Genomic DNA, 16911 nt, shown 5'->3' on the forward strand with positions numbered 1-16911 from the left:
CTTACCGTCCAGGTGGCGGACTTGGCGGTGCTGGACTGCTGGAAGGACACATCAAAGCTGTGTGGGCCCGGGTAGTCGGTGTTGGAGGGGATGGCGGGCGAAGGCGAGAGGGCGTCGAAGGTGGAGCTGGGCTGTGCGTAGGGCGAGGGCGCCGTGACGCTATTCTGGGCGTGGTCTGTGTTGTAGGGACTGGTGGACGAGGAGCCGTTCTGGATCTGCTGGTCCATGCTGTTCAGGAGCCCCAGGTTCGTGTACTGTGGCTGCGGGACACCCAGAAACCCCCCACGTTAGCCATTTAAGCTGCAGATCCTTGCTGCCAAAAAGGCATCATTTGGTGAGTGCCTTCTACAGAGTTCCACCTCACGTCTGCAACACTTCACGCTCAAGGGAAAATGACCGATTTGTCATGCATAGTTCGAAACTCCAAGAGAAACCCCAGGTGTGTGTATGTTTTGTAATGACCTGCACAGTTCACACAGCTTCACGGGCAACCTTTGGAGACTGCGGTCTCCCCGAGAGCATTTGAAAGTGGATTATGTGCTCATTCGCAAACTGGGCAAGAGTGCCAGTGCTCTGTAGCTGCTTATGAATTCTTTAAAATAAATGAATACTGACTGCTACTCTTTTTTTCTTCTTCTTCATCTGTCCTGGTATTCAGAATGAAAAAGACCACTAGATAGATACGTTCTAGAGGAGACTTAAGCATCAAATTGTTGTTTACTGAGAAAAATCAGTTGTCCTCTAAATTTCCCTTTAGTCATCATTCTAAATTCTGTCTCAGGGTACCGATTTGCCCCCAGGGACTGGGTTCATGAAGACTGGAGGGAAATGAGTAGCAGGGATAGGGAGAGGCAACTATATATTTTAAAAGGTTGCATGCTAGCAGACCATCCAAACAGCCTAATTTTTCATCTGTTTTTTCATTTTCTTTGTAGCAGTTTACTATTTTCTAAAGTAGAACATGTGTAAGAGAAATATCATCTAGTTATGATTAAGATTCTATGTTTGAAATAATTCAGAAGTACATTAATTCATATAGCTTCTCTGCCAGGTGTTTTATTTCTTCTAGGAAAACCGGCACCAAGTAGGTATTCAATAAGATGTTTATGGGAAGAATGATTTAACTTCTCATTTCATCGGCAAAAAATCTTTACTGTATTACTATCAGAGAGGGGAAGTGATTTGCTCAAGCATCGGCTAATAAGCAAAGAGTAGGGATTTTGAAACCAAATCTTCCGATTCCAAGTCCAGGGCCCTGCCAACACCATCACACCTGTCAGCCTGATAAGATAATTCAAGTCATTCCTGAGTCAAATTGGACACATTTCCAGAAGGGGCCACCAGCCTGTGTACCATTTTCCCTTTGTGAAATCTTCTGACACGTGGAAACCTCACTGTTTCTTCAAGTTAGCAACAGGAAAACAAATGAAAAGCAAAAAGAAGGCAGTCCTGTGGGTACATATTTTATAAAGGAAACGAGAAGTCTGGCTCTTCAACTGAAACATAACAGAGTCCCAGATTAAGTCAAACTACAGAGAAGAGCAAACTCACAAAGAAATGGATGCTTGAAAACAATTTTAATTCAACTTTAAGCATAAGAAAATGATTTTACTAAACTTTAAGTATTTCACATGGGGAGGAGAAAGGACTCTGCCATTCCATTCAGTCCAGAGAGCATCTGTCTAAATGTTAACGGTTGCATGCCCATTCCATTACATGTATGCATTCACATTCCACTGCCGAATGCCATGTCCCCATTTGCTCTTCAAATAACTATTAATCTCTTTACACTTATCCCCCTGCTGACAAGAGCAGCTGTTAGTCTCGCCTTCTCTCCCCTCTGACTTCCACAGCTCCTAGGCCTGTCCTCCATCTTTAGCTTCCCCTCTTGACAGGTGAGGCAAACTGCAGGTGAGACAGCTGTGAGAGACAAAACTAAAACCTGAGGCCCGGACGAAGGCGTCCACACCCCTGGCTGAATGAAAGCTCTTAGGTGTCCAAGCCTGCGGCAACAGCCTAGAAAGGGGATTGAAATTATTATTTGTGTTCAAGTTAAGGGTCAGTATACAAAGCACTCCTGAGCGTCCTGTAGGAATCAGATAATGCTCCCAGAGGCACGTGCTTCCCTAGAGCAGTACAATTAGGGAGGCAGCCGCCCCTGACAAAGGGGACAAAGAAATTCGCCAGGCACTTTCTCACAGGCAGTAAAAAGCCTGTTGGGCCAACCCTTTCCTCCTCCTTCTAGCTACACAGAATGGAACTTCAGCTAATTGTGCGCTTGGAGGAGAACAAAGAAACATGGCCCTTTGAATTTTTTTTTCCAATAAATGTAAAGAGAAAAGTTTGGGGACCCAGCTTTAAAAGCCAGTGAGTAAACACTCAGTGCTGCTCGAAGGACATAAGAGAAATGGAAACTCCATTTACCTCAGGGGTACAAAGACGACGTCCCTGGGACAGCAGTGAGACTGAACATACGGGGTGGCACCAAAGAAGCAGAAACTGTATTTCAAGCCATTAATAGGTGTTGATGGCTATGCTTTTTAATTTTTAATTAAATTTTTAAATTTTTAATCCCAAAAAGTTCGGCTGAAATATTTTCTTCCCAATAGAATTTGCTTCCAGGGCTGACGCCTCAATTTATATAATGTAAAATTAGATTTCTCAGGTTTGGGCAAAGAGCTGCTGACTATTCAAGATAAAAATGGAAAAACATATTTCATTTTAAGCTTTCCTCAAATTTTACTTTAAAGAAACAAAAGCTAAGTAGTATACTCAATTGGCTTTAAAAAAAAACGCATAAAAACAACACTAACTTTGAATTAACTAGCCTGAAACACACAGCGACAAACCCACCAAAGTAAGAATTGTATGATTAGAAATCTTCTTGCAGACTTTCCATGGCCTTATTAAAAATTTATATCATAAACCTGCCATAGGAATTCGTACATTTGAAGTTAATTTTAAAAGCATTTAGTGGACAACGACCAAAAAAGTTTCTTATTTGCTTATTTCTTTGATTTGAAGACAGTGGACGTGTTGACAAAGTACAATTAGAGGCAGAGGGCAGACCAGCATAGCCAAGAAGGACAAGTGTTAGGTAGGTAGGACCAGCAAAATAATTCACAGCGCCCATCGCAAAATGAAAACACAGGGCCTCTTGTTCATAAATTATTAAGAGTTTCATAAGGGTGGCAGCAGAACATTAAACAAAGCACAGGGCCCTTTCATGACTGCGAACTCTGCAGCCTATGAAGGTAGCTCTGTGCCAGGTTAATGTGAATAATATTTATTTCTTCTTTTCCACCAAAGTGAAGCTGGCGGGATGAAGGAAGCAGTACCTGTACCCTTTGTTTACTTCATAAACAGAGAAGGGAGAAATTTGTGTTTTGCTGGGATGCTAATGAGATGCATATTTATGACGACAAGTAAAATAGCCTCCAAAGTTAAAACATGACACTCGTATGAGTACCAAAAAGTGCCCTGAGAAGAACTCTGTGGGGTCCTCTGTGTCTCATGTGTTTCTTATGCAACAAAAGCTATTAGAACATTTGAAATGGAATAGGAAGTAGATTGTCCCTTTCCAACAATAAGGTATCTTGATGTTCGAATAACCTTAACATACTCTATAGGGACTCAGTGAATGAATGAACAGTGTTATATATCTACCCTATCATGTCTGAAAGAGGAGACAGTCTTTTCTCCACAACATATAAAAGGTGAAAATGAACACGATTTGCCTGATATCTATTATAAGCCTGATAAAGTAAAACAGTGGATTTCCTTTGAATTCGAACAGATGCTTCATTTCCTACAAAATAACTTTGAAATAGAAGACACTGCCTGGATCCTAGAAAATTACCAACATCTGTAGCTGAAATGTACTCAACTTCATCACAAACTAGCTGATCTGCCCACAGAAAAGATAAAACACACCTTGGTCACAGAAACTTCATATACTCCGGGTAATCACAGAACACTCTGGGGGGTGTTCTAAAACATGGAGCTGGTATGGTAAGTGTAGGGATACCAGGGGCTGAATGTCAAACTGCCTGCTTTCACCATTAGGAAAAAGCAAGTATAACTACCATTCCCAAATATAGAAAGAGGGTTTCCTTGTTGTTTGTTTTTCTCCCCCCGTAAGTTCTTTCGCATACCCATAGTCATCTACAGACTGATTTATTTCTTCAGTTTTGATGATTAGTATTAAAATGGCAATAAAGAATAGGGATTTCTCCTGACTGGTTGTTGTTTTAAAAGCATACTATATAAATGCAGTTCCTTTAGTTTCATTTTATTTTTCCTTCCTGGGTTACATTGTTAAATGATCTTAAATTCTGAATATATTGTGGGCCTGAATTTTCTTCTCATCAGCTCAGCAATAGTGTATATCAGTATATATCACTGTAAACAAAACTTAACATTGAATTAATATTGAATATAAACCTGGGTTTATACCTACTTAAAGTTGACTCTGTAATTACTTTCCTGTAAAATAATTTAACATCAAAAAAGAATTCCAATCAAGTCATATGACCAGTGCAATGAAACAGGAACATAGATATAATTTGCATTTCTGAAAATCTCTCTCCTCCAATGTATCTGTGTAAGAGAAATTTTATAAGTTCTTTTTCTCGCCTTTCTTAGATATTACTATCTGTAATAGCTAATTTATGGCAACGATAGTCAATAATATATGGCAAGAGATTAATAAAAAATGGGAATGCAGACCCCATCAGGCATAGGAGAGGTTACTTTGGAAACATATAATCAATTTATTTACCTCAATTCAAATGGATCCTTGTCACAGGAAACAATAACTTGCCCAAATTTCATTTGAAGAAAATTATATTTATAATCCTTGACTGACTGTTAGAGGAGGCTAGGGAATTAAACATTCTTCAGTGCTCCTTCGATTCGTGAATGGATTCTAGTAATGCAGAAGAACTCTGAACTTAGACTTGGGTAACATGGGGTTTAAGGCCCAACACTGCCACTAATTTGCCATCTACCCCTGGGCAACGTACTTAAACAACCTGGACCTTAGTTTGCTATAAAGTAAAATCTGTATAACATTGAGGAGATTGAATCTGATGATCAAACGTAAATGGTGCACCAGTTCTAACATTTTTCTAGGGATGACCATTCTCATCTACAATACTATGTAAAAATAATGCCATGAGATTGCTTTCAAAAAAATGAGATAACTGGTTTTTTTTTGGTTTTTTTTTCTTCATACAGATTTGCCAGACCAAACCTACAAATCCAAATTATTTCAGGCAGCATATATAGTTTCCTCAGCTAATATAACCTTTCACCTCAGGCTTCATGGAAGAGCTTTCTGAACGCTCTAAAGCCCCTCCTGGGAAAAGAAAACAGCTTTCTTCATGACCCTGGCTTTGCAAAGCATCCATTGGATTATGCTCCAGCAGACAGTACTACATTTTTATCCCCAAATATTGGCAGAATAGTGACTTTTAAACAAGCACTGCCTGAGGGAGAAATGCTTGTCATTTTTTAGTCTTCTACCACCTGCCTCACCTCAAAGAATGATGGTTTGTTTTATGCTAGAATTAAACACAATTGATTGAATGGGCTCCATTTGAGGTCAAGAAGATATTTGGATTCTAATGTTAAATTAAAGCACCATCTTTTCACCTTAAGAATGTATTCAGCATCACATTTTTCTCAAAACCAGGTTTTGTTAGATATAAAATAGTTCACTTCTTTTGTCTTCCAAATGATCCTAGAAAGTGAGTGGAGGTAACATATACTCATACCTTATAATGAACAAAATGTAAAAATAAAGCATTAAAACCCACAACCTAGAAAGACAGCCTGCAAAGAGTTTACTAGAATGTGTTATGCTCTGACACAAAGTGTCAAGATTCCTCTGAGGTCCAAGATTCCATAACTTAGGAGAGAGCTCCCTAAAAGCGCCAGCCAAGGCTGACAAGGGCAGGCGAGACAAATAAATACAAAGTTGGCTAATCAGGTAGACAACAGTGTCAACAAATATTAGCCACAGTACTTGAAAAGCTAGGAAGTGTGAAACGTAGAGAAGCTAGAACTCAATCCAAATTTAGCTAAATTACACTGTGTAGAGCTCAATTAAGGAAAAATAAACTTTAAATTCTATGATTTCATTAAGTACTCCCTTTGAGTAATAATGACAAATAAATAAAATTATAATCAAGAGCATCTCAATTCTAAGAAAACCTGACCTCACCATTACATACCAAGGAAGCATTGGGCTTAGCAGAAAGGTATAATTTTAATATTCAGTAATTCTTGATCCAAATAATAGGGAAAAGTATACAGAGTTTCAGTTAATTTAAAGTGAACCAGGAGTTATTTATTAAAGTTGGGTCAAAACTGTGTTTGAGGAAAGTTTCAATCTATAACAATCCCTGTCTTAATAGTTTTTTAAGCAGACATGGTAATGCTAAGAGAAGAAAGTGCCCAGTAATGGAGATCTTTAGTGATGGGTTTTACCATCTATATGGAAAGCATACCACGGTAACTTTAGAAGATTCATCAATAATGCTTTGCTGGTTTTTAAAGTGAGTTTAAAATATATAAAAATAACTTTGATAATGTATCTGTCTAAACCATATCAGAAATTACGACTTAAAACACTGAGGTGATTAAATGTGATTAATGTTTTATCACAGGAGGCAGTTTTGCTCACCGTGATATGAAACTGAAGACATATCAATTTCAATAAAATAATGGTGACCATCAAGATTAAAAAAGTCTGAACCCTATTTAGCATCCATATTTTAATCCTCTGGGAGAAGAATCTTAGCTGTTACTACTACTACTATCACTCTTCCTCCTCTGCTACTACCACTAAGTTCTCTCTGAGTCTTACTACGTTCCTCAGAGTGTTTAAGTGTTTTGCACATATTTTCTCATGAGTTAGTGGAATTATTATCCCATGTTTTACACATATTTTACAGATGAGGAAACTGAAGCTCCACAAGGTGAAGTGCTCAGGGTAGTAAGTGACAGAGCTCTCAGATGTGAAACCAGTCAATCTGTCTTGGGATTTACCCACTTTCTTAAGTATCCTTCACTCGGAGTCACTCAGATTTCTGCTTGGAATATTTATGTAAGAGTTACAGTCCCAGAGATAAACCCACGCACGTATGGTCAACTAATCTATGACAAAGGAGGCAAGGATATACAATGGAGAAAAGACAGCCTCTTCAATAACTGGTGCTGGGAAACTGGACAGCTACATGGAAAAGAATGAAATTACAACACTCCCAAACACCATACACCAAAATAAACTCAAAATGGATTAAAGACCTAAATGTAAGACGGGATGCTATAAAACTCTTAGAGGAAAACATAGGAAGAACTCTCTTTGACATAAATCACGGCAAGATCTTTTTTGACCCACCTCCTAGAGTAGTGGAAATGAAAATAAAAATAAGCAAATGGGACCTAATGAAACTTAAAAGCTTTTGCACAGCAAAGGAAACCATAAACAAGACGAAAAGACAACCCTCAGAATGGGAGAAAATATTTGCAAATGAATCAACAGACAAAGGATTAATCTCCAAAATATATAAACAGCTCATGCAGCTCAACAGCAAAGAAACAAACAACCAAATCAAAAAATGGGCAGAAGACCTCAATAGACATTTCTCCAAAGAGGACACACAGATGGCCAAGAGGCACATGAAAAGCTGCTCAACATCACTAATTATTAAAGAAATGCAAATCAAAACTACAATGAGGTATCACCTCACACCTGTCAGAATGGCCATCATCAAAAAGTCTACAAACAATAAATGCTGGAGAGAGTGTGGAGAAAAGGGAACCCTCTTGCACTGTTGGTGGGAATGTAAATCGATACAGCCACTATGGAGAACAGTATGGAGGTTCCTTAAAAGACTAAAACTAGAATCACCATATGACCCAGCAATCCCACTACTGGGCATATACCCAGAGAAAACCATAATTCAAAAAACACATGCACCCCAATGTTCATTGTGGCACTTTTACTATAGCCGGGACATGAAAGCAACCTAAGTGTCCATCGACAGACGAATGAATAAAGAAGATGTGGTACGTATATACAATGGAATATTACTTAGCCATAAAAAGGAATGAAATTGGGTCATTTGTAGAGACATGGATGGACCTAGAGACTGTCATACAGAGTGAAGTAATTCAGAAAGAGAAAAACAAATATCGTATATTAACGCGTATATGTGGAATCTAGAGAAATGGTACAGATGAACTGGTGTGCAAGGTAGAAATAGAGACATAGATGTAGAGAACAAATGTATGGACACCAAGGGGAGAAAGCGGGTGGGGGCAGTGGTGTGTGGTGGTGGTGGTGGTGTGATGAATTGGGAGTGTGGGATTGACATATATACACTAATATGTATAAAATGGATAACTAACAAGAACTTGCTGTATTAAAAAAATAAAATAAAATTCAAAAGAAAAAGATAAATAAGAGTTACACTCTATGAAAGCATACTTATTTTATATCTAAAGAAAATATTTTCCACTCATTAAAGACAGGATATAAAACTTCAGCCATTCTTTTGGAGACCTAGCTCCTTGGACCTAGCACCAGAAACTCCCTGAAGATCTGATCATGCCACCCTCATGCTTGAACACATTGAGCAGGTTTCTAATCTCTTAGAACACAAGCCTCAAATCTCTAAACTGCCCTACACCGTACTATTTGAAACCGTCCTCTTTGCTCACTAAAGAATGGCATTCCTTCAGTTTTTCAAAGGCAAACTTCTTCAGTCCTCAAGCCTTTTGCACCTGCAGGCTGTTTCCCAACTCATCTTTCAGTTTTAGCTTCAATGTCAAAGCCTTCCTGGAGGGCCCAGATAGGTATTCTTTGTTTCACATGGTCAGGGCACAGTAACTTTCCCCTTCGTATCACATAATTATAATTGAAAATTAATTATCTGTATAAGTACTTTTTTTTTTTTTTTTTTTTGCGGTACGCGGGCCTCTCACTGTTGTGGCCTCTCCCGTTGCGGAGCACAGGCTCCGGACGTGCAGGCCCAGCGGCCATGGCTCACGGGCCCAGCCGCTCCGCGGCATGTGGGATCTTCCCGGACCGGGGCACAAACCCGTGTTCCCTGCATCGGCAGGGGGACTCTCAACCACTGTGCCACCAGGGAAGCCCCTGTATAAGTACTTTTTAATGTTGCTCTTCTCTGCTAAACAATTATAAGGGATGATATCTGTTTAGTGCTGAGTATAATATCTGGAACCATGCCTGGGACATAGTAGGTGTTCAGCAAATATTAAAGAATAAATGCAAAACATTTCAAAATAAAAATCACCTTCAGAAAATATATTTTATTCTAATTCAACTACAACCCAAACAAGTATTGCTTTTTTACTCTGAAGTAAGTCTGTCTCCAAATCAGAGTCACCTCTTTACATACTACTGCCCTTGAATGTTACAGTGCATCTCCAAAGAATCTCAGTGACCTTTACTTTGTGTTTTGATTTGTTCTGGTAGGTGGGAATTGTGCTTTTAGCTTCAGCTGTTATGGGAACTAGTAGCAGAATAGCCAGTCCTGTCACTCACAAGGCCATGAGTAATACTTCGTAGTTCACACCTAGCTGGGAAGTTTATTAATGAGCTTCTACTTCCTTGAAATAAACACATACACAGTTTTGTGCCAAGGCAGTGTTTCTTACCTGATGGTCTAGATTTTGTTTCTCATGCATCTAGGTCAGCAATAAGAATAAAAATCTTTGTGGTCATATAATGATTTACTTCCTGCAGACAGAGAAACCACCCAGACACAAGCCTCGAGTAAGATGTTAGTTTCTGAGAGAGAGGCCACAAAATTGGTCCCTCCCTCTCTAATTTCCATGATTTTCTGCCCAGTTAGCTAGAATTCAGTTTAGAAGAATGCCATAATTAAGGGCTTACAAAAGTATGTTTTGAGGAACTGAGATTGTAGTTTATCAGACTTACAAAGCATTTCTTGTAAATGGTCTAAATTCATGACTTCATTTCCCAGACTATATAACACACACACACACACACACACACACACACACACACACAGCCTTTATTTGCAAATGGAAAACTAAAACATGAAATAAGGACTATACTACTCAATCTGTACATATTCAAATGAGGAACACTGTTTTTAAAGTTCTAATTTGCTTTTGCTTGTCAAGTTCTTTGCTGATTGCTACACTTTTCATTTTATTTGAGATAAAGTTTTCAGTGACTTACTATGCTTTGTAATTAGACATGGTGACTTATGTAACATTGAAGTGTTCCTTTAAGATTCACTTTTAACTGCAAAATAAAACCAAAGTTTCCAGCTATGCCAAAGACGTGCCTTACTTTGAAAAGACACTCATCTATTCATTTCATTCTATTTACCCCATTATGAAAGTAACAATCAATCAATCAGTTTAATAATTACAACAGCTCATTAGTGTCTTATTTGGACAGAAAAAAAAAAAAACCTGGGGCACCACGTTTAAGAACAAAATGACTTAAAGTTTTCTCAGACATCCTTTAGTAATAACACCATAGAAAATAAAATGTGAAAGTGTTTGCAAATCATCAAGCTTATTCACCCAGAGCAAACCACCCACATCCCTGGTGATGATTGAGAGACATCAGGAGACGAAATGAATGAAGGGAATGGTGTGGAAGCAAGTAAACACATTTAAAAAGTGAAGCTGAAACTAACACATCATTGTAAAGCAATTATACTCCAATAAAGATGTTAAAAAAAAAAAAATGAGTGCAAAGCGAGATAAAAATCTAATCGGTTCCGTTTTGTAGAAAAATCAAACACATTCCCTGCCCTCCCGAGTAATCAATGAAGTGAAAGCAGTACATTTTACACTGTTTACCTCTGTTAGAGAACAAGTCATTCCTTACTCAGGAAACTTCCCTGTGTTTCAAAAACTTTCTTGCCACTTGAAATAGAATGGAAATAAATATCTGGACTCATTAAAAAAAAAAAAAAAGTCTTACAAGATGTCAGAGAAAACCATATGACTCAGAACATCCAGGCGGAGACCAGGCTCGTACAGGGTGTGCAATTGCTTTGCTTTCTGTACAGATCAGTTACAAACAGCCATTTCTGTAGGTATTTATGCCACATTTTTATCTGAAGATAGCCCTCCGAGCAGCAGCAACAGACGCATGCTTCCGTCACATTCAGGAACATTATTTGGTGACCCCAGGGAGGATACAGAGATAAGTACCACATATCCTCTACCCTCCAACAGTTTCCAGTCCAGAGACCGGGAGAGCAATGAGGGAGGAACAGAGAAGTACAAAGAGTTCAGAGGAAGTCGGGTGATTCTGAATGGGGGTGGGGGGGGGCGGTGGAATCTGAGACATTTTTAAGAGTGAAGCAGGCCCCTAGCAAGGCTTTAAAAACTGGAAAGGATCTGACCTGAAGGTAAATATTTGAGGGGTAGAGTTGGCGTATAGAAAGAAGGCAGGAAAAGTAACTTCTCTGAATTCTCACTATTCTGATTTTCAGGCTTTCAAGCACTTTGGGATTATCTACTGAAATAATTTCCCAGGCCTAAGGCTTATTATGGGCTTTCTCCTTTATCCAGTGTTACCGTTTCTCTCTGTGTAGATCTTGTGGAGTCCTCAACGTTAGTCTGGTGACAGAGTCTCAAATGGTCTATTTAAAAGTAATCAAGCCATTCCCAAAACATCTGATGTTGCCCTTTGAGAGAGTAATGGTTTTCCTTTTAATTCTGATTCCATCAATAGAGTGACACTAATCCAGACTGATTTGAGTAAACAGGGCATATTCCCCATTGTCTCTGTGATCTGAGAAAGAATGAACTTGAGAAAGATCGCTGCCTGGATTGGAAATGGCCCCTTTGGGTGTTTTGCGCAAGCTTAAAAGGAAAAAGAAAATGCCTGTACAGAGTTCCTTCCAAGGCAAGCTCACTTTGGGGGTGGTAATGCTCATAGGGGTATTATACTAAACTGCACCTATTAGTGGCTTTAGCAGCAATAAGAAAGTCGAACTATTTCTTTTGTAGTGTTTCCAGAAGAGCTGACGAGAGTGTTTCATAAATTTCCGCCCCTGGCAACACACCACAGCTTGACTCAAAATTCCCTCTTTCAGCTTTTATAAGGAAATCTTTTTTTTTTTTTTTGGGTCCCATTTAAGAAACACAGACAAGATGCAATTCAGATCACAAGTTTTGCATAAGATATCAGTTTACACTCTACACACATCCACTGACATTCCAAAAATGTTTTATTGTTGCCAGTCATTCCCTCAGCTAGAATCAACATGTGCTTTATCTTAACACTAGTTACTGAATGTTACATTGACAGGTAAGTACTATCTGGGGAAGCTATCTCAGAATTTACAGGACGGTTCAATTTTACTATGTCTTTGGAAAAGAGACTGAAACAGAATAAAGTTAGTCATTATTTCAAACACGAGATAAATTTAGAAAGAAGAACTTTCTAAGCCTTTTTTTCCGCAGAAAATGGAAAGGAATGCTTTGGGGATAGGATAGGGGTGCTACAATGTCAGACCAAATAAAAAAGTCAAATGTGGGGAAGCACAAAGTACTGTTTCTGAAAAGACTTTACAGACATTTTAGGTAACTAATTTTTTCTGCAAAGGAGGTTGAATAGCAACAGGGTCATCTGTGGAACTTCACTGCTTCCCCTAATCTTTGCAGAGTTAAAGGCAGAACAAAACACATTTCAACAAAATTCACTTCGTGTTAGAAGAGGATTAAGCTTGGTAAGGACGAGAAAGGAATGAGATACAATCTTGGACATCCCCCCATTTTCATAGAGCATCATTCTCCCTCCTACCCATTCCCTTTGCCTTTAAATCAAGTGACTGAGTTACCTTCCCCAAGAACCTACCCTTGCCTACCCCACCATTATCTTTTAAATTGCCTACATTTTCTTCCTGGGTGAAATGGAAGTGATGAAGGAGATTGTGGGAGGCGATGATATGAAGAGAAGTAAAGACATGCCTTCCCCCCAATATTTCTGTTCAAATCTTAAATGAAAATGTATATCCTTGTCCAAAGTGAGATTTGACAAATTTATGGCAAAGATTTTGAAATTTGTGATACCAAGATCTTGATTTTGTATTGCTATTGTTTTGGGGTAAATTGGAGGGGTTGTTTCTTAAATGATACATTCATATTTAGGTCTGTTCTATTATTTCCCAATCGGGATTCTCATCTTGAACAAAAGTCATACTTGGCATATTGTGCCACACTTAGCTCCAGGATCACTATCTTCTTTTAGAGCAGTGATCAGGGAAGAGATTTTTCTCATCCTGATTCTAAGATGACTATTTAATAAGTAAAGTTAATCCTAATTAACATAGAAAATCAGTCTAGAGTTTGTTCCTAGCTTTGATTACTTTAAGTATGTAATTACCAAGTCCCTGTAAGAGTGAGACACCTTATCTATCTCTATAGAGGTCTAAGGAATGGGAACAGGAAACAATTAACTTTGCCCAGACCAAGCAATCATTTGGACTAATTTTTCTCCCTCCTTGCAGGATGACACTTGTCACTCCTAGAGCATGTAGAAAAAGTTTTGAATCTCGAATTCTGGACACTGCCCATGCTTTCAGAATATTCATGGGTTCTAGCTCTTAGTGAGATAAAAGCCCTTGCCATGTTTTCTTGCTGTTTCTTATAAAAGCTTTCCATTTTGACATACATATTACATATAGATCAGTGTTTAAATCAACATTCTCTTTTCAAGTCAATATAGCATGCTCTTTCATTTGGTCCTGTGCAGTTATTCTTTGTATTTTTATTAATTTTCTACCTTCTACCCAGAATGACCTTCCTTCCTCTCCCTGTGGCTAAATTCTAGTTCTCAAACTATGTGAAATATTACCTTCGTCATGAGCAGGTTTGACCCATTTCACTGTCTTTGAGAGCCTTTGGTGTCTCTTACCACATTCTGTTTTAAACTGGAGTCACTTATGAATACCTTACGTACACACTAGGATTGTGAATTTTCAGAGGCCAGTGGCTTGCAACTTACTTATTTCTGCTTTCCTTCCAGTGTCTGGCACAAGCACCGTGACTGCACTTAACTAGCTCTCAGTAAGTGTTGAGTTGTAAGGAAATGCTCCTTTTCGTAAGGGAAATAATCGAAATGATTTGTGGCTGGGATATCAAAGACACTGTATCTAGTTTATAACCAAATATATACTACTTTTTTTATTTTGGGGTGGGGAGTGGGGAGAAATAATAAAATAAATAGTGGATATTTACTTACAGCATGACCATACATTTTATCTTCTAAGTGGAACACTTTTGGAAAATAAAAGGGGTGCTATTAAGAATTACACTTAAATAGCAAGAGTAAATAGGGACAAACCAAGACCAATAGTTCCCAACTTCTCTATGGCAGGAACCATAGCTATTAAAGAGAGCTATGGGCAGGGAAAACACAAGTTTCATGAGACTTTAGAAACAATCCATTTCTACCCTTTCAAAAGGTTCCAGAGAAGTGATGGATATTCTTACAAAACGAGCACCCAATGTGCAATTCAGAGAAATGCATTTTTATACTTCTAGGCAGCCTTGAACAAAGCCATTTATCCCCCGCAAGTGCACCTTAGTGCAGCCCCAATTACACCATTCCTCTGTTTAAAACCTTTCCATGGTTTATCATTGCCACTATATTAAATGTGTTATGGTGCTCCGTGAGCCACTCTACCTTGCAATTCTCCCTTTACTTTCTAATTCTTTCATCCTTTCAGTTCCATCAGAACTATCTGACATTTCTGAGTACCCCAGTATTCACCCTACTTCTGTGCCTCTGCTGATGCCTGTTTCTTCACCTGAAATCCCCCTTCCCTCTTTTATTTCTAAAACTTTAGAAAGTTCTACTTGTCCTTCCAAGTGAATCTGCATCACACATAGACATGTAGACTTTTGTGATCCTCCTGCTTTGAGATACTCTCTTTCTCTTTGATCCTTTATATTCTCTCGCTCACATTTCTAATACGACACTTAAGATCTCTCCTGTATTAATTATAACTGTATGTATTCATTCCCCCTATGAACTGTAACTTATCAGTGTAGGAACTGTTTCTTACTCATTTTTGTATCCTATGTACCATCTTATACGTAACTGATGTTCAGTAAACATTTCTTTACAAACATTTCTTTACAAAGTCTATAGTCCTTTTTCTAACCTACGTTTCTCTTCCTCAATACTACTCCTCATGAATATTAACAAATTTCAACTTAATTAAAAGTTATAAGTGAGAATTATAAAATGTTTATAGAGATAACACATTAATAAGCCACAGGTCCGTATTTTCTTGTGCCTCCAAATTGTGTCCTTAAGAGAAGATCTGGAATAAGATTTAAGCTTAACTCTTGTATCAACTGTTTTACCTTGACATTTCAATCCATTCTCTTCCAGAACCAAAATCCACTACCCTACTGGATATCCTTCACAGGCAACTCATTCCCTAAACTGACACTGAACAATAACGCTGTATCAGTCGTCTGACTTTTTGCTTAGCATATATTTAAAAGAAAATTCTGAGTCCATTGGACTTGGAAAATCTTTCATTTTCAAGACAGTAAGACATTTATGGAAATAACCAAGTCATTTTTCACTGAGGTGTCTTTTGGGTATCTGTGTTTGCTCGTCCTTATTTACTGACATAAAACAATTAGAAGTTTAAAATGTATTCAACAGAGGAAAAGTTTAATTTCACACTGTTACTGTGAAGGGAGGATTTTTACCTGTTCCTCTCTATCTCACAAGCACAAGTCCCTCCCAATGCAATTACATGCACCTCAAAGAAAGCTTGGGTACACTGTGGTAACATAGTTCTCAACTGTTTGACCCATATCTTTCCTTGATAAACATAAAATCTCATGACCTCAAATATATACTCCCTCCCTTAATAGGAAGAATATAGAATCTAAATTCTGTAATTGGAGTAGTGGTGGTGGTGGTGGTGGGATGAACTGGGAGACTGGGATTGAAATATATACATGAATATGTATAAAATAGATAACTAATAAGAACCTGCTGTATAAAAAAATACAATAAATTCAAAAAAAATTTTCAAAGTGGAAAAAAAAATACATGAAACAATTGATAATATAAAAAGAAACCAAATTCTGTATATGCTTATTGTCTAAGAAAATTTTAACAAACTTTGTATTCAGAAAATATATGTGGTGTGATGAAAGAACAACCAATATTTTTTTGATTGCTATAGTTAACCAGCCATTCATTCATACTTCCTACTGTACACTCCACACCCCCGTTGAGGATCACTGCTCTTCTAGAAAACAAAACAAACCAAACATGCTTTTTCCTTATCTAGGTAAAGGATAAGTGATTTATTATCACCACTCATTTTTCCAATAGCAGTGAAGGAAAGTATGATCTATGATCTGTGATCTAAGATCTCTTTCTCCCAGTCCCCTCTGGGCTTGAGGGCAACCAATTGTAAAACAAGTAGTGCAATCTAAGACCACAGCATGGAGTGAGGAGCGTAGCCTGGCTGACACCCGAATCAAGTCTGCTGCTTCTGCTTCTTACCTACTGTGATTTTACCTATGGTGCTAAATATCTCAGAGGTGAAACTTGGGAAAGCTACAAAGAATACATTTATTAACTATAAAGAGAAAAACCACTCCCATGGGAAAAAATGTGAGTCAGCCTTTGGAAACAGTATTGGAACATGAAAGACTATTTTCCTTGCCAATGCAGGCCCAGAGGTCAATTAATTGGCAATGATCTGAACACTTAGAGTTTATACTGCTGCCTCAGCACTTTGCTTCTTACTCTCAACTAGATTTGCATACCAGTTCTTTACGGAAACTTCTTTTTGAAGCACTTACCATGAATCACAGTGGCCCTTTTTAGAGTGTATTTCTGTC

General features: G+C 38.2%; 1 protein-coding gene across 5 annotated transcripts in view; it reads right to left on the reverse strand.

The window, feature by feature from the left end:
- The window catches only part of TP63 (tumor protein p63), a 217946-nt gene that overhangs the window by 77614 nt on the left and 123421 nt on the right, over positions 1-16911 (reverse strand). For 4 of the 5 annotated variants that reach the window (XM_060297591.1, XM_060297590.1, XM_060297592.1 and 1 more), the window contains exon 4: positions 6-260. In XM_060297591.1, the coding sequence (XP_060153574.1) occupies positions 6-260 (255 nt within the window). Of the gene's footprint in view, positions 1-5; positions 261-16911 lie in introns of those variants that run through there. The other variant, XM_060297594.1, reaches the window with a different exon arrangement.

Source organism: Globicephala melas, chromosome 4, assembly GCF_963455315.2.
Source record: "Globicephala melas chromosome 4, mGloMel1.2, whole genome shotgun sequence".
Taxonomy (NCBI): Eukaryota; Metazoa; Chordata; class Mammalia; order Artiodactyla; family Delphinidae; genus Globicephala; species Globicephala melas.